This window comes from Rhopilema esculentum, chromosome 17 (assembly GCF_057945365.1).
Source record: "Rhopilema esculentum isolate cy_ngs chromosome 17, ASM5794536v1, whole genome shotgun sequence".
In the NCBI taxonomy this organism is placed as follows: domain Eukaryota; kingdom Metazoa; phylum Cnidaria; class Scyphozoa; order Rhizostomeae; family Rhizostomatidae; genus Rhopilema; species Rhopilema esculentum.
The window spans coordinates 4,967,379-4,985,087 of NC_142831.1; the positions used below are offsets into that span (position 1 = coordinate 4,967,379).

The 17,709-nt window shown below is 38.1% G+C and overlaps 1 protein-coding gene across 1 annotated transcript in view; it reads right to left on the reverse strand.

The window, feature by feature from the left end:
• Window positions 1-17,709, reverse strand: part of LOC135696620 (uncharacterized) — a 28,083-nt gene that overhangs the window by 1,514 nt on the left and 8,860 nt on the right. The window contains exons 11-18 of the mRNA XM_065216082.2: window positions 9,435-17,373; window positions 6,442-8,598; window positions 4,905-5,999; window positions 4,179-4,453; window positions 1,989-3,369; window positions 1,159-1,229; window positions 755-812; window positions 254-361 (exon numbers count right to left, since the gene is read on the reverse strand). Coding sequence (XP_065072154.2) covers window positions 254-361; window positions 755-812; window positions 1,159-1,229; window positions 1,989-3,369; window positions 4,179-4,453; window positions 4,905-5,999; window positions 6,442-8,598; window positions 9,435-17,373 — 13,084 coding nt within the window. The remainder of the gene's footprint in view (window positions 1-253; window positions 362-754; window positions 813-1,158; window positions 1,230-1,988; window positions 3,370-4,178; window positions 4,454-4,904; window positions 6,000-6,441; window positions 8,599-9,434; window positions 17,374-17,709) is intronic.

A 17,709-nucleotide genomic window follows, 5' to 3' on the forward strand; every position in this document is an offset into this window, starting at 1 on the left:
ATGTTACTGGGAAAAATGATAATGATGAAAACTTTCTCCCAGATATTATATTTTAGATTCTATAATAAGGATAATTTATATTTTCGATAAAAATGTGAGTCTTATATAGCCCGTTTTAAGCACTGTTCTTGCCTGATTGTGCCACCCTTTGTACAAATAACGAAAAAGGTAGTTATATAGAGATTTTTCACACCACTAAGCAATATATCATAAACAAAGGATTGATTATTCCAGCATTCTATTGCAGAAATACCTCACGACTTCCTCTTCTACCAGGGAATGGTTCCTCTTCCAACAGACCTTGCTGCTTGAGCTGATCTTCGAGATCAACACACCTCTCTTTCCATGTTCGAAGGGAGTCCTTAAAAGGTAATATAAACAACTTTAATTAGGCTATTCGTAATAAGCAGGCATTCGGGCAATTGTGTATAGTTTACAGTGTTGGTTTTAGAAAAGCAAAAGCCCACGAATCTGCCTTTCTCAAACCAGCACGGAGGCATGTTCAGATCAGCAAGCTTAAATTGTGACTCTTTTGTCCTTTATGTCAATGCCGGATACTCTTTCATAGAATAAACCAATTTGATGGAAAAATCTAGTTTGAACATAAAGGCGCCAGCATTCTGAACTTCAAGAGATGACATAAAACACCAAAGTTTCATATAAAAAGGTGTTAGATGTGAAACTACTCAGCGCAGAAATATATACCTTTTATACTACCTAATGTACATGAATAATAAACCCAATATAAAAGTACCTCAAGCATCACTATTTGTTCCCTTGCTTCTTCCAGTTCGCCGTTATCTTCACCCAATCTAAAATTTGGCAGATCGAAAGATTAATGAATGAATCTCGGTAGCGAATGGGCAAAAAATAGTTTAACGCTCTAATGACAAAATAAAAATAATCGAAAAATCAGCACAAAAGGTGGGTATCTTTTGCAATTCAGATATTCAAGGGAAATTTTTCTCGCTAAATGATTCTCACTGAAAATATTACCGAGGAGACATATGGCAAAAGCCTGTAAGAGCAGTGAGCATTTTGCGGATTGGAGGTAGCTTGCACATGCCTTCGATAGTAGGTAAGTATTTTGGGGCGAGACGATCTATCTATTGCTTGGAGGACTTATAAAATATCACTGTTTTTTGATAGGATACATACCTGTCTATAGGCGATAAACTTCTTGCATCTATATCGACTGTAGGGCTTAACGGTGCCATTGGTGATGGAAGCTGAAATAGCAAAATACAAAAATAAGTTATCATAATTATTTTGATGAGGAATTAAAAACAAGAAAAGGAACACGTGGATATGAAAAGTTGGCTGTTTCAATTTTGAGAAGAATCTAGAAACTTTCCAAAAATGAATTAAATGCCCTTGATATCTAAGGAGAGAAAAATCTTCAATAGTTGCATCTAATGAAAGAGACGGTTTTCCTGACTTTCACAGTAAAATATAGCCTTTGTAATTCAAATTGATTTGTGTCAAGATCTAAAGGAAAAAAGGGATGCTGCGTCGCCAAAATACACGACCAGCAATGCGGGATGCTTTAGGACATTTTCGAAAAAAAAACAACTGCAATTAAACATTCTGATTATGCCATTTCCTAAGGATTCAAACAAATTGCGTAACACTAGAATCACTTTGTATAGCCAAAAAGTGCTAAAAATACAGAAAAAGGTCCACATGCAAAAATCTGGTGCAAGTTAGGGACTCAACAGAATAAAAGGAATAAATAAAGCTTTTGATAAACATTCTACTTTGAATGGCTAGACTACTCTAAAGATTTTAAAAATTTGGAAATAAAAGAAAATTGATTTTGTAAAATAAGTGATATGAGTACTAAGTTATAATAAGGGAAAACAATTAAAGGCTTGTAATTTCGGTGCAGGCCATATACACTAAAATCTCGGGCTGGATGCTTCCCGCAAGCTTCTGGTAAAGAAACCATGTGTCAAAAATTCTACTATAGCGTTACATGATTCACTTACAATTCCTTGTTCTGCATTTTGTTTTTGTGCGGCTGTTAAAATCATCCCTGTGAGTTCATTCTGCAGCTGACCAAGCATAAGCTTAGATGCATCAGCAAACCCACTGGCTTCTTTCTTCAGCTCTTCAAAATCTCCTTTAACGCTTTTTACTTTGGTACTGTAATCCTGTAGTTTTTCCTGTTGTTCTGATGTCTCAGCCAAACCTCCTTTCTGCTGTAGGTGATCTAGTTTAGCAGTCAGTTCAGCAATCTTTAAGTCACCCCCTCTTTTAACCTTCTCCATAGCGAATAACTCTTCCTTCAGTTGTGAGACTTTTAACTCAAAATTATCAATTACCTTTTCCTTTTCACGCATCAGCTGATTAACTTGCATGCTCAGTCGCTCGGTATCACCCATTGGTTTTTCTGTATCAGAGCTCCCAGTTAACAACTCTATTTCTCTAGGCCTTATATTCCAATGCTCCTTCTCCTTCATTAACTGATCCGTATGAATACGGGCCTCTTGCAGTTCTCTTTCCTTAGACAGCATATCTGAATAAAGATTAGCCTTTTCTTGGTGCATTTCATCAACCACTTTCTCCATTTCAACTCTGATTCCAGCGGATATCTCTTGACTTGATCGCTTCGCTGTCTCTAAATCCCGTTTTAGACGCTTTGATTTCTTTTTATTCTTGTTCAAGTCCTCCTTAAGCAGATGTATCTCGTTTCCAAAGCCTGCTATTACCTGGTCCCTCTCAGCTATACCTCTACGCAATGCTTCAACAGCAATTGTTGCCTGATCCAGTTCAAACTGATGCCTGCTTACCTGGTTTTCGTGTTCATTTCTCATTCCTTCAACCTGATGCTCAAAAAATGCCAGTTTGTCTTCAACTAGGTTCTTATTTTGTATCGCCTCTTCAAGTTCGAACTGAATATTCGCTAATGATGCCTGTAAATTTTCGTTCGCTTCTGAGAAACTTTTTGCCATGCCTTCACTTTCCGCAACTCTAGCTTTGTAAACCTCGATTTCTTCATTTTGCGAGTCAACCTTATTCCTAAGATTGGTTATTTCTTCCTGACAGTCAACAATGCTGTTTTGACTCATTTCGATCTTTTCATTAAACTTCAGTTCATTATCTTCTAAAACTCTATTTTTCTCGTTTCTCAAATTTTCTACAATGCTATCCTTTTCTTCAACAACTCGCTGAACTTCCTCTCGCATTTCTTGCATCGATTTCTCAATCTCCAACTTCTCCTTGCCCGCTTCCGCGATCGTTTCTTCGTGGGCTTCAATAACATTACTGAGCTCTCCGATTTCAGCTTCGTAATTCTCTTCAAGTTCAGTCTGACGTATTTCCATTGCTCTGATCAATTCAAAGGCTTCTTCAAGCTCGATCTTGCTCCTGCAAAGATATAATAATCATTATGTGTTTGTTCAAATGCTAATGGATGCTCGAGGGGGAGGGGTAGTTAAATCCTCAAATGACTGTTTTAAACGGTATTTTAAAGCCCCTACGTTAAAAGAAAGCCTGGTAAGGTTTCCTTCGTTAGCAATCAACATATGTGGCCCCTTTTATACAAGCCACCCCAATACGACTAACGGGTTCCCAAGTTTTTTTTTCATTGATACATATCTTTACTTATTTTCACCTTGTTGTGTATAGGATAAGCCAGGGCTATGAGGTCAGATCTGCCATAAACCTTAAACGTGCTAAGGTCGATCTCCTATCCCAACCTCAAAGACTCATTGCTAACAATGGGCCTTTTCGAGCGTGGCGACGACCCAAACAATGGCAGTAGACTTCTACGAATTAACCAAAATTGATTTCAGACTGTCTAAAAATGCATTATGGGATGCTTGCGTAGCGCAATGGCTCATTGTTAGCAATGAGTCTTTAATGAAAATGGTTCCAGAGCGTTTTTGTGGTGCTAGAGGCTTTTCTTTCGTAGGTGGAGTCAAGTCAGGCATCGTTGTACATTTTCCGAATTCCTCAAATTTCAACATAAAGTGAAGGTCTGAATTAGCAATACCAGTTTTCAAACAGATTGAAATTCTGGGTAGAAAAACTGATTATGGGCTCTAGGACAAACTCTGAAATTTTTTCTGAAGTTTGATCCCCAACGACTTGACCATGTAAAAAATCGGAATCTTCTCTCTTCTTATTTACCAATATCGAGATTTTTTCCAACATCTAACGTACGAAAGAGATACCTTTCTAGTTCTTCAACACAATCGGACAACACTTGATCGTCGAATCTTGCATTGTCAATAGCAGCATCTGTTTTCTCTACGTCAAGTCTCGTTTTCAGTTTCAACACTTCATTTTCAGCAGCATGCAGCCTCGACTCCAAGTGTACACATTGCGCCTCACTCTCATTCAATAATTCAAGTTGATGTTTCAGTTCAGTGTCTTTCTCATTGGATTTATTCTTCAAATCAGCGTTTAACTTAACTAGACCTTCTTTTGTCTCGGTTATTTGAAGTAGCTGTAGATAAAATAAGAAGAAACTTTTTACAACCATGCACCTTTTTAAAGTACAGGCGGTTTTAAAGGGGAACTGGGCACGCAGAGAATCAGGCGACATCATATCAAGAGCAACTCCAAAAAATCTACGTGTAAAAGGTTATTGAGAAATAATCAAATTACGCTGAAGGACAGAGGTTTTTCACAAAGCTGTGTTCCCAGGTAATCAGTTTTAGCTCTTTTTCGGAACTGTATAGCATATTTTTTTTCTGATTCCATTGCGATTTTACAAATTTTTTAAATATATGAAACTCTCTTTTCATTTACTAACTCTTGAGTTGAAATGTGATGGTTATAGTATCATTCGATTCCGATATTCCTAGATTTTATGCGTCTGGTGGAGCTACCTTTCATTATGATATTTCACACATTCTTTGCATCTGAATAAAAACATAAAAAAATTTCTAACAAACCTGGCCTTCAAGTTCCTTTATCTTCTTTTCGTGATTATCTCTTAAGTTATACAAAACCCTTATTACTTCATCTTTTTTTGCAAATTCTTGGTCATTCTTCACCGCTACATCAGACAGTGTTTTCCTATGGCCATCCACCATTCCCTCTATTCTTGACTTGATCGAGTCCCCCATCTCAGCTTTTTCCTTGACCAGAACCCTGACCTCCTCTCTTAAACTCCTGATCTCTTGCTCCTTTCTCACCTTTTCTAGATTCGATTCCTCCAGTTCTTGCTTTGTGAGATTTATTGCCTCTTCGTAAACACGAACCTGCTCGAACTTCTCAGCCTGTACTTCACTGAGCTCCGTCTTGTACTTCTTTGCCATCTGCTTTAACTTAACGATGAGCTTCTTGCTTTGATCCAGTTGTGTATTCAGAGTCTCAATCTCTGTTTGCAAATCAGAAATACTTGTCGACTTGTCCCCATCTTCAGCATCTTCTCCAAGCCTTAACTCAAGCTTGCTGTGGCCTGCGAACCCTTCTCCTTCCAGAGCACTATCTGAGAATGTTTGCAGCTGCTCAAACACCATCTTGCTGTATAGTGAATCTTCCACAACTTCTGGAAGTCTTTCTGAGCTACTATACCTCTTAATCCGTTCATCGGTTGAAGTTCCACTGTGTTTCAAGTCCTCCGCAGGCTGATAAACAAAACTGACGTCAGTTTGAGCCGAGGCCTCTTGGGAAGGTGCCATTGCAGCACTCTGAATAGACTCCACCTTGTTTTCAGCTGTCTGCGACCCGACATCAAGTTGTACACGATTGTCGTATCTTCTTTCAGCCACTGCATCTGACTTTTTACTGCTAGTGTCCACATTTTTCAGCATAAAATTTTCCGCCATTATCGTTCTGTTTTCATTCATTGCATTTTGTAAATCTTCACGCAAGTTTTGTAAAATGTCATCAAATTCACTTCTAACACGTTCTTCGACGCTGCGGAGGTCACTACGAGCCTTTTCTTTTTCTGACATCAGCAGAGCAATCTGCTCCTTTAAAGCGAGTATGTCTTGCAGCTCAGCCAATTCTGAATTTCCACCTTCTTCCAGATATGATGATGTCTATAATTATAAAACGTTTAAAGCATTAACATATTAAAAGTTTACCATTTTCAGTGACAATTCACTAACAAACAAATCAGAGACCGTAAATCCTTTTATGGGCGATCGGAGCTTCTTCGCAGGTTGGTGCCGATTAGTTTTAAAAAATTCTCCAGATTGCACGCAACAACAAAAATCAGTTCGAGCATAGCTTTGAAATACACGCAATTCGAATTTAAGTTTGAAAATACTTGAACGATTATCCTAGTCGCAGTTCATTGTATTAGAATACATTATATTGTCTCTAACTTGTCCCACCTTATGAATGAATCTAATGATACTCATTTGAGGGATGGGGCGTTATCTACATATTGACTCTTTTAAGGTGTAATCATTGTAGGGGAGGGGGGCGCTCATTCCAGGATGTGTAGCAGATGTGTTATGAAGAAAATAATAAACCTACTGGCATTATAATATCCTCAGAAATAGTTCTTAAATCTGACTCTTCCTCTTGATAGTCTGCTTTGCTCAACTCTGAATCCAAGCCGGTGTGTACACGTTGGGCGCCAGTAGATTCCATGGCAAGCGACTGCAGGCCAGAGTCATCGTCTTGATATTCCTTTTCAACCTTTCTGATATTCTGATCCTTTTCTTCCTCTTCCTCTTTCATTGATTTCTCAGAAACAAATTCCCGTAATCGTTCATTTTCTTGTGTAAGATTCGTGAGTGTTTCTTCTAATTCACTATATTCTTGCATATCAACTTGAATGAAATCGGCTTCTTTCTTTGCAGCTCGCAAGTGATTGTCAACAACAGTCTTGGCTTCAGCAATTGTATGAATGAAATCCATATCACCTCTTTCTTTCGACTGATATTCAACCCTAATTTCTTTGCCATCTAGCCCCTCCTCAATATTTTCGCTCTGTGTCGAAGATTTCTCTGGTACAGATCTTTGTCGATCCAAGTTTCTCATTTCAAAAACAGAATTCAACAATGAATCGATGCTTACTTTTAATTTTTCGTTCAGTAGGTCCATCTTTATGCCTTGTTCAACAAGTTTCTCTCTTTCTGATATCAAATTATTATTTTCTTGGAACTTTTTCTCTACCTGCTCACTCAAAGTCCTGACCCTGTCTCTTAGATTCTCCAAAATTTCTTCTTTCTCGGTGAACGCTTCTTCAAACTGCAATCTTAGTTGCTTAAAATCACTTCCTTTCTTAACCAATAACTCTTCGATCTCATTTTTGTGCTTAACCTTGCTTTCGAGATATTGGCTATTCAAGATTGAAAACTCTTTCCCCAGATTTTTGTTTTGAACTTCAAGGACAAAAAGACTTTTTGACAGAGTTGTGTTTGATTCTGTTAAGGATGCAAACTTCCTTTCATAATTTTCGATCTTCGTCGTCAACTCATGAAGCCTATCGTTCTTCTCAGACAAAATACCCTCATATTCATCACGAAGTTTAACTACTTTCTCATCTGCACTTATCAGCATTTGACTCACTAGCTGCTCTCTAGAGTCCTCTTTTTGCTGTTCAAGAATCTTCAATTCGTTGCTCAACGAGTCAAGTCGCTGCTCAAGATCACTTCTTTCTTCTGCAAACCTCTTCTCGCGATCTTCCTCTGCATACTGATTACTCCTTTGCAACTCCTCGATCTTATCGACAAGATTTGCGATTTCATTTCGCTTTTCTTGCGCTGCTTCTTCCAACTCGGATTTAAGTGACTGGCAAACCATAGCATGGTCATTTTGCATTTTCTTCAATTTCCCTTCATAAATCAACACCAATTCTCCACGTTCCCTGTTCAACGAATCCAGCTTCATCTCCAGATTTTGAACTTTGGACTGCTCCTCCCTAACCCTGTCCATCGCTTCCCTTACGCTAGCACTGGCCTCGCTAACCTTTCCATAGGACTCCTCGACACGTTCTTCAAGTTGCTCATAATAACTCTCTTTGCTCAATATATCAGCTGCATCTTCAACTCTTCTTCTCAATTCTCTTACAACAAAATTCAATTCCAGAATCTCCTTATCTTTCGACTCAATATTTGATTCCAAAGCCTTAATCCTTTGCTGCTGTTCTGCTATATTTCTTTCCAGTTGCAGTCTTTCTACTTGAAACTCCGTCTCAAAATCCTTTCTCTCTTGCATAAACATCTCGATATCACCTCTTAGGCCCTTGCTGATGTCTTCAAATTGATTCTGTATAGAGCCGCCAATATTATTTTTCTCTGTGATAGTTTGGTTCAGCTCCATCTGCAGCCAATCTCGCATCTTTGTTAGCTTGGCAATCTCGTCGTTTTGTTTATTAATCTGGTTATCTTTCTCAGCCAATTCTGATTTCAGTGAATCGATCTCGTCAACACTTCTCACATTTCCATCAGAAGCGCTCTGCTGCAGTTCGTTAATTCTAATACGCAGGGTCGATATGATTGAATCTTTTTCTGACATAATCTCGCTGAAGTTCTCTCTCAGCTCAAGCATTGCGTTATTTTTCGCCGCCAGATGTGCCTGCATTTCAGGTAACGTAGAGGACTTTAATGCTTCTGTTTCGTGGGCCATCGATTGCAGCATGCTCTCAAGATTCTCTTTCTCTGCTCGCAAACCTTGCGCTTCAAGCTAGAAAAAGAAAAAAAATCTTGATAAATGAAAAGAATATCTCACAAAAAATGTGAATTTCCGCAGAAAAGAACGAAAATGTGAAATTCAAGAACCTACAGATTGTTGAATTCATTCGCACCTTGTATCTAAAAGCACCTTGTATCTAAAAGCCTATTTCAGCCAGAAAAATCACAAGGCGTTTTCTTGGAAAGACACTGCCTACAGAACCATCTACTGCCAAGAGACACCAAAATTACCAGGCCTCACCAGCAAAGTTCATCAATAAAATTATGTACCTAAAAGAACCTAATGTGACGAGTATCTTAAAGGTACTTCCCTTAAACACTGAACTATTGTTAAGAATTCTGTATGCTCTTGCATACCATGGACATTCTACTAGAATTAAGCGCCTCTAGGAAAAAAAATAATCACAACGGGGCGATTTGGGCAACTCCACATGCTTTTAGTCTAGTAAAACTTTTCAATCACACTCAAGGAATTCTTTTCTTACCATCTTCCTTAATTCCTAAAAAATAAGGCCTAGAAATAATTGTTTGCTGATGTTTGATTTTATCGATTCATACAGGACTAACGGATTGCCCCCCTTGCTATTAGTTTTGACTTTCTACCTGCACGGATTGTTCCTCTGATAATACATTTTTCTTAAAGCAACCACCGTTGTCTCCAAACCTCAAAAACGCGACGGAGGTTGTGCCTTCATAACCAATCAAGATTTGAAACCTATAAGTTCCAATAATTCAATGACAGACCAAAGACTGAAATCCCCAAAAAATTGTACAAATTGCAACAAAAATTTCAGCAATATCATACGCAAAATAGGAAAAGGCACATACCGTTAATAAGTCGAATGATGTCTGAATTTCTGTGTATTTCATCTCTAAATTCTCCTTTTCTCTACTTAAATCATCAACCATTTGATTCTTAGACTTCACTTCTTGAGCTAACTCGAACACCTCATTTTCAAAATTTGCAATTTTCTCTTCGGCTTCAAGTTGCTGTCTTTCTGTCTCTTTAACTTGCTCGTGCAGTGATGACGTCATCTCTTCATAATTCATCGCCTTGAACTCATCAAACGACTTTCTTTCGTTGTTTAATTTAATTTCCAATTCAGCATTTAAATCTTTCAATTTTGCTTCATTGGTGCTTAACACGTGATTCTCTTTCATGCCGGTGTCTCTCTCCGATTTTACAAAGGCTAAAATACTTGACAGGGACATCTCTTGAGACACAAGCTCATCTTTACCTATTTCCCGCAGGAATTTATCCAGCTCTAGCTTTTGCTCTTCTTTAAATCTACCAAAACTTTCTTCCATGTCATTTTTCATACAATTTACCTTATCAAGCTCTTCTTCTAAACCTGCTATTCTTAAATCTCTCGACTTTAAGAACGTCTCTTGGCTTCCTTTAAAGTTTGACACAATTTCATAAACATCAACTTCTTTTTCTGCATCAAAATCAACGCCAAGAACAGAACAGATTTGAAGCGGCATGTGTTCCAAAGGGGCGAGTGAATCTCTAGCGATTTGCAGCTCATCGTTGGCCATTTTCAGCTGATCTTCAAACGACTTCAACTTTTCTTCCAAATCATTATTCTTCTCTTTCCAAGAACTAACTTCTTCCTCCCTTAAGTTTGAATCTTGAAATCTTTTTGCCTGAATATTTTCAATCTCTTTCTGAAGTCCTTCCATGATCTTCTCCTTCACTTCGATTGTTTCTTCATAGGTTCTCTTAAGCTCTTCCCATTCATCTTTGCGATCTTGGAAAAACCGTGCTTCTCTTTCCAAATCTCGAACCCTATCCTCTTTTTCTGAAGCTTCCCATTCATACTTCTCAACTATTTCTTCTTTTGTTTCCAATTCCTTTTCAAGACATGCAACTTTATTTTCAAGTGTTGACACCTCAATAGAGCTTGACTCTGCACGTTTTCGCAATTCAGTGAGCTCCTTAAGAGCAATCTTTCCTTCGTCTTCACTCTCTTCAATCTTTTTCGTCTTGATCTTCAGTTCTTTCTCTAAGCTAGCATTCTCCGATTGTAGCTCAACAATGCGAGATTTGAGCTGTGAAATTTCTCTCTCTAGCTGTTGTGTATTCGTTTGGAACTCGTTGAAAATAACATCTTTTTCTTGACTTACTCTCTCTACTTCAGACTGAAGATTACCTTTCATCACATCCCGATCCTTCATAGTATTCCTTAGCTTCAGCTTCAACTTGCCAATAACAGTATTTTTGCTCTCTAGACTCTCATTCAATTCCTGAAGCTTAGTTTTCAGCTCTTCGACATTTTGAGATTCTTCAACAGATTTAACTAATTTCTCTTGCTCAAGTTTTGACATTTCATTTACAGCCTCGTGCTCTTTTTCTAACCTCTCTCGCAGCAACTTTACCTCTTCGTTTAGAGATGTCTCCATTTGAGAGCTGTTTAACTTAAGCTCTTCAAGCTCTGTACTAAGGAGGCTTTTCTCATTATCAGATTCTTTAAAACTCTCTTCCTGCTTATTCTTTAGTGATTCAATTTCACTTTCTAAGAACCTTCTAGTCGACTCTTCTTCATCTAATGCCCTCTTTAGCTCCACTTCTGTTTCCAACAGCTTTTTAACTCTGCTCTTAATCTCGTCCATCTCTTGATCTTTCCGTCCAATCTCATCATTCAACTCAGATATCAATACTTTATGTTGTGATATCTCCTCTTCCAACATTCTATCCCTGTGCATTAGCTTTTCAAGGTTTTCCGATCCTTTTGACGCCCTGTCTAGCTGTTCTTTTGCAAAAGTCAACTCTGCTTGCAATTCTTCCATTGCCAATCGCTGTTCTTCTTCACATCGAAGAGACTTCTGATGTTCTTCTTCTATCCTCTCTTTCAATGACTCTTGATGCCTATCCCGTTCTTCAAACTTTTCAATTGCAACATTCAGCTTCACTATTTCTGCATCTTTGGCATCCAGATCATCCTTTAAACTTGTCAACTGCTCTTCATATGCTTCGCGGTTTGGCTGGCTCTCAATGATCTTCTCTTTCAGCGAAATCTCCTGAAGCATTTCAGAAATCTTACCTTGATCTTGGGCCTGTCTCTCTTTTGCACCAGCAATCTCTGCCATCAATGCACTTTGTTCATTTTCCTTTATTATAAGGCTCTCCTCAAGTTCACCAATTTTAACTGACTTTGAAGAGACATCTTTATTCAGCACTTGATTCTTCTCCCTCAAGTCAACCAACTCTTCCTCCAAAGACTTCAATTCCTGAATCTTCCATTCACTTGCAACAAGTTCTGCTTCTTTAGATTCTAGTAAATTTTTCATTTTCTCTATTTGATCTTCACAGCTCACGAGATTCTGTTTAGTATCTTCTAAATCTTTCAATAGCTTACCTTTGATGTCCATAACATCTTTGATCTCAGCTAACATGTCTTTCATTTCATCATCGAGTTCATGTTTTTCCTCAGCCATTGCTTCTACAAGTTTCTTTAAATCCTCGTTCTTCCCCTCTAATCTCCCCTTCAGTTTATTCAATTCATTCACTTCACTTTTCAACGAATGCATCTGTTGTTCAAGTTGAAAAACATTGGTTTCTTTTTCAGAGCATTTCTTACTGAGCTCATCAACCTTCGTTTGCCATTCAGACATTTCTACCTCTCTTGTTTTCTTTTCTTCAGCGATGGCTACTTTAAGCTCTCCGTTCTCCTTTTCTGTCTTCATTTCTGCTTTCTTCAAAGCTGCTATCCTTTTCTTTGCCTTTTCAAGCTGATCACTTGCCTTCTTAAAACTTTTGTTAACATCTTCCTTCTCCGCCTTGAGCTGCAAGATCAAATTCTGATTGGCAGAATCCTCTGGACTAGTCCCTTGTAGCTGCTCCTCCACAACATCTACAGTCTCTGCCACTGGTTGCACCTCTCCTGTCACAGACTGCCCCATATTGAAGCTATCAATTTCACCCCAGCCATCAACGTTATCCGCATAGACCGCCACTTCACTAGCAGGAACAATCACTTCACTGACTTCTGATCTTTGAGAACCTTGTAGTGAAAGAAACTCCCCTTCAAGAGCTTTGATGGTTTTGTTCTTCTTCCCTATCTCATCAACCAGTCTTTTGATATTCTCTGTACTCTCCTGCAGCTCTTTCTCTTGGTTTTGGGTGGATGATTTCAAAACTGACACCTGTTCTTCCAAAGCACGTGCCAATTCGTCTTTCGCTTGCAGATCCTTCTTCATTGTCCCTAGCTTTTTAATTGCTTTTGCAAGCTTCAGTTTGATTGCCTCGGATTCTTTTTCCAGCAGAATAGAATCTTTTCCTCCTGCAGCTGAAGATTCGTTGTTTCTCTTTTCGAATTCTTCTTTCAAACGATCGTACTCCAAGTTTGTTGTGCCAAGCATATTTTGGAGGGTACCTAGCTGCTCACTGGATTCAGCCAACTTTTCTTCAAACTCCCCACTCTGCTTGATTTTGAGGTCATGTTGTTCTTTTAGTGAAGTCAGCTCTTCATTCAAACCAGATATACTTGAATTCAAACTATCCTCTATCCCTTGTGATCTGGTCTCAAGTGACAAAATAATATTCTCCTTTTCCTTGATATCTTCTTGAAGCAGTTGCATTTCATTCATAGATGAGTGCATCATCTCCTTTACAGCAAGAATCTCTTCTTCTTTATCATTTAGTCTCTGCTTTAGTTTTGCAGCCTCGACTCTTATTTCTTCCGCCTCGTTTCCTTTTATCTCAGCCAAGGTGTGAAATTCCTCTACTTTAGAAACTGAAGTTTCAAGTGTTTCACTTTTTTGATCCAATTCATTTTGTAATTCGACTAATCGTTGATTGAGCAACTCTTTTTCCTGCTCTAGGGCAGATAATGACTCATTTGCATTTTGGTGCTGCTCCTCAAGCCTCTTTTTAACCTCCTCGATTGTTGATTGAAGAGAAGCATTTTCTTCTTTCAAGCTCTTAATTTTTTTAGATGCTTTTGATTTGTATTCTTCAACTGCTTTTTTCCTCTTATCTGCCTCTGCTTGAAGAGACAAAATTTGCTCTTGGTAAGGTCTAACAATTTCATCCTCTGAAACATTAGTTCTTGCTTGTAACTTTAAGCTCTCGACTTCTTCTCCCTTCCTCTCCAGCTGCTCAGTCAAAATCTCGATTTCTGCCATCTTCTCCTTGTTTGCTAATAGTGTAGACTCGTATTCCTCGTGAAGTTCCTCCAGACGTTTTTGCAGATCCTCTTTTTCGGCAACCAACGTCTGATATCGCTCATGAACGGTTGCATCTTCAGAATATTTTTCAGCTGTTGCTGATAAATCTTCTTTGAGCTTAAGAACCTCTTTGGCAAGATCCTGTCTGGCTTTATCGATCTCTGCTACCTCATTTTTCAGTATTTCGGTTTGATCTATGAGATAACGATTTTCTGCAGCTAATTCTTCCTTACTCTTACTTACAACTTCCAAATTTTCGACTGCTTTCAGGTTTTCGTTCTCCAAGGTAGCCAATTTTTCTTCCAATGAATTCCTGACGCCTGACAGTTCAACAATACTGCTATCCTTCTCCTCCACTACAGCTCCCATTTTCTGCAGTCTATCTTTCATATCATCGATCTCATTCTGTTTTTCTGTAAATGACGCACTAAGATCCTCCTCGTTTGCAATCAACTGCTCTTGCAAAAGCCTAATCTTTTCCTCTTTCTTTCTAACTTCTTCCTGTATATTTTGCAGCTCCTCCATCGACACTTTCATCATGTCTTTAGCTGCTAAAACTTCTTCATCTTTATCCTGAAGCAGCCGGTGATACCTAGCCATTTCTGTCTCGAAATTCCTTAAATTCTCTTCTCTGCTTACATTGAGGCTTTCAGATTCCATAATCTTATGTCGGTATGCTTCAATTTGTGAAATAAGACCTTGCTTTTCACCTTGCAATTCTCCCATCGAAGATTCTAGTTCTAACAATCTTCCCTCTTTGACTTTCAATCCATCAACAATCGAATTTAACTTCTTCATTTCATCCTTCATAGATTTCAGTTTCTTTGCAACCTTTAATTTGTATTCTTCAAACGCCTTATTCTTCTCATCAACAGTCTGTCTCAATGTACCAACATCATTGCTGCGTAATTGTATCTCTTGGTTGACATTTTCAACTTCTTCATTCCTTTTTATTAACAACTCTTTCATTTCACTTACTTCTGCTTTCAATCTTTCGATTTCACTAAGATAAAGGCTCTCTTGTTCTTCCCTTTTCTGTTCGTAAGAGCCAAGCTCTGAGATTTTACCAGCAAAAATATCTCGTTCAGCTTCAAACTCCTGGTCTGCCTTTTCGATCTGAATTTTCAGATCCTCAATTTGTTTGTCCAGAGACCTGCAATATAGCTCCCTCTCTTCAAGGTTAGACTTTAGAAGATCTTGTTCTTTGTCTAGCTGTGAGATTGTTTGATTCAAGGATTCTTCTCTTTCTTTAGCCATTTGTAAGTCATTAGTGACCGAAGAAATTGAAGCCTTTGTTGAGTCCATATCTTCTTCAAATGCGGTTTTCAATTTTTCTTCCTGCTCAAGTAGTTGTGCTATATGTTTTTCTGAAGTTTCCAAAGAAAATCTCAACTCTTCTTTATCCTTCAAAAGTTTTGTGACTTCAGTTTCAAAAGAATGAAGTTTCTCATTTGATGTCTCCAACTCAATCAACTTCTTGTTTAACATTTCCCCGCTAGCCTCTATTTGAGATTCCAAACGATTCACCTCCAATTTTAAGGCAGAATTTTCATCAGAAAGATTCTGCTTCTCGACAACATGGCTCTGAATTTCGTTTTCTGAATCCTGAACGCATTTTTTGAGATTAGCTATCTCATCTTCTGAATCCAAAATGCGCTTGTTTAGAGTCTCGATCTCATCTTTTAACCCCATAATGGACTTGAAAGATTCATCCTTTTCTTGCGTAATCTCGTGAATCTTGTTCATAAGATCAACAATCTGAGATTCACCCTCACTCTGACCTGCTTGCATAGCCTTCAATTGGTCTTCATAAGTTTGCCTCTCTTCTTCTAATTCTTTCACCCGTAAATCCATCATCTCAGATTGCATAGCTAGTTTGTTACAAACTGACTCTAACTCTCTTTCCTTACCTTCAACATTATCTTGAAGCCGTAAGTTCTCTTTCTCCAGTTCGAAAATACGAGTTTCTAGTGATGAATGATGCTTTCTTGCTTTCTCGAGCTCGTCGACTTTCGATTCTTTCGTTTCTTTAGTCTCTTTTAAAGTAACCCGAAGATCATCTAGCGTTTTCTGTGCTTGTTCAAGCAATGAGATTCTATCCTTGCACTTGGCATTCAATTCTTCAATCTCTACTGCCATTTTAGAAATATCAGAGTCCTTGTTTAAGATGATTTCATTCAGATTCTTCTCCGTTTCATGATACCTCGACTTACTTTCTTCTAAACTTGATTCAGCTACAGTCAATCTTTCTTTATGGTCAACTACACTTCTTTGAGAATCTGCTAGTTCTTGACTTAGCATTCGGCTTTCATCTCTAAGCAGTTCAAGCTCTTTATTCTTTCCTTCTACAATATCTTTTAATCCAGCATCTTGTTGTACTGCCATTTCTTCCATTCCTTGAAGTTTTGCCTCAAAATCGTCCTTTTCAAGCTGTAACTTTTCAATTTCTCTATGTTTTGCGTCTAGATCTTCCTTAGACTGTTCTTCCTTTGATTGCCAGTCCTCTCTTTCTTTTGCAACTTTCGTTTCACTTTCTGCAACGCTTTCTTTCAGCAGCCGAAGCTCATCTTGTAGCTGACTGCAATTGACAGAAGACGACTCATTTTCTACTTTTGATTCTGACAACTCAACTTGTACCTTAGCCAGTTCTGCATTCACCTCCGACAAATCTTCCTCTAGCTTCGAAATATACTCGATCTGTCGCGTGTTCTGAACTTTCTGTGATTCAAGCTCACTATCAGCTTTAGCCATATTATTCTTCACATCTTCAATTTCACCTTCAAGAGCAACAAGTTTACCCTCTTTTTCTTGCAGAGAAGAGTTCGCAGCTTCAAGCTTCATTGAAAATTCACCAATCGTCTGCTCATGATTGCCAACATTTATTTTTGTAACTGCCAACTCTTCATCTTTGCGTTGTATCATATCCTTCAAACTGCATAGTTCTTCTCTCTGCACTGAGCAGATACTATTCAAATCATCAATCTCACGTGATTTGGCCTCAACTTCTTCTTTTAATACATTTCTTGTATCTTCAACCTCTCTGAAGCTGCGTTCCAAATTAGCTGTCTTCTCATTGACCGCACATAGCTCATTAGTACTCATTTCTCGCAACTGACTAGAATCTTCTTCCAGCTCTAATATCCTCTCTGCTAAAATTTTCGCTTCAGAAGATTTTGCTAAGCTTTCTTCTTCAAGTGTTGCAATTCTTGAATCTTTATCTTTGATCTCTGCTTCAAACATCTCAATATCAGCTAAAGACTTATCAAGCTTCTCTGATAATCCTGATAGCTCATCAATACGCACATCTTTCTCATTCATCAGTTTTTCCTTCTCTGCATTTTCTTTTAGCAGCTCCTTAAGCTTTTGCTTCATTAACTTATTTTGCTTTGTAATCTTCTCAAACTGCTCTTCCCTACTTCCTAGTTCTGCTTGAATTTGTTCACAGCTTTCATTAACCCTGGATAGCTCAAGATTTTTGTCAGCGAGCCGATCTTCCACTTCACGCAATTCGTGCTCAAGTTTCTCGATCAGCTGTTTATAGCCATCAATCGATTCTGCATCTTCTTCGACTTTCTTTTCTAGATCTTCGTTAAAGTGCCTAAAATAAAATAGTGGTGCTAAAATACTTCGGGAAAAGCCTTTATGAAAAAAATATCTGGCGAATATATATGCAAAATATACCCAATCAAAGAAAATGTTATAACATAGTGAACATATGCAGCTAGGTATAAAAATCAATTAAATGTTGAAGAAATGACCAGCTAAAAGATAATTGCAAGGAAATAAACCTCGTAAAGAAGAAGATAGTGCTTGTCAACTTAAGAGATGGTTTTGAATTAGTTGACAAAAATTAGAAATAGGGCTTAGAGATTTTGTAACAAGAGGTCCTGTCGCTTCTAGTTAGATATGTTGATTAAAATTCAACTTGAAAAAG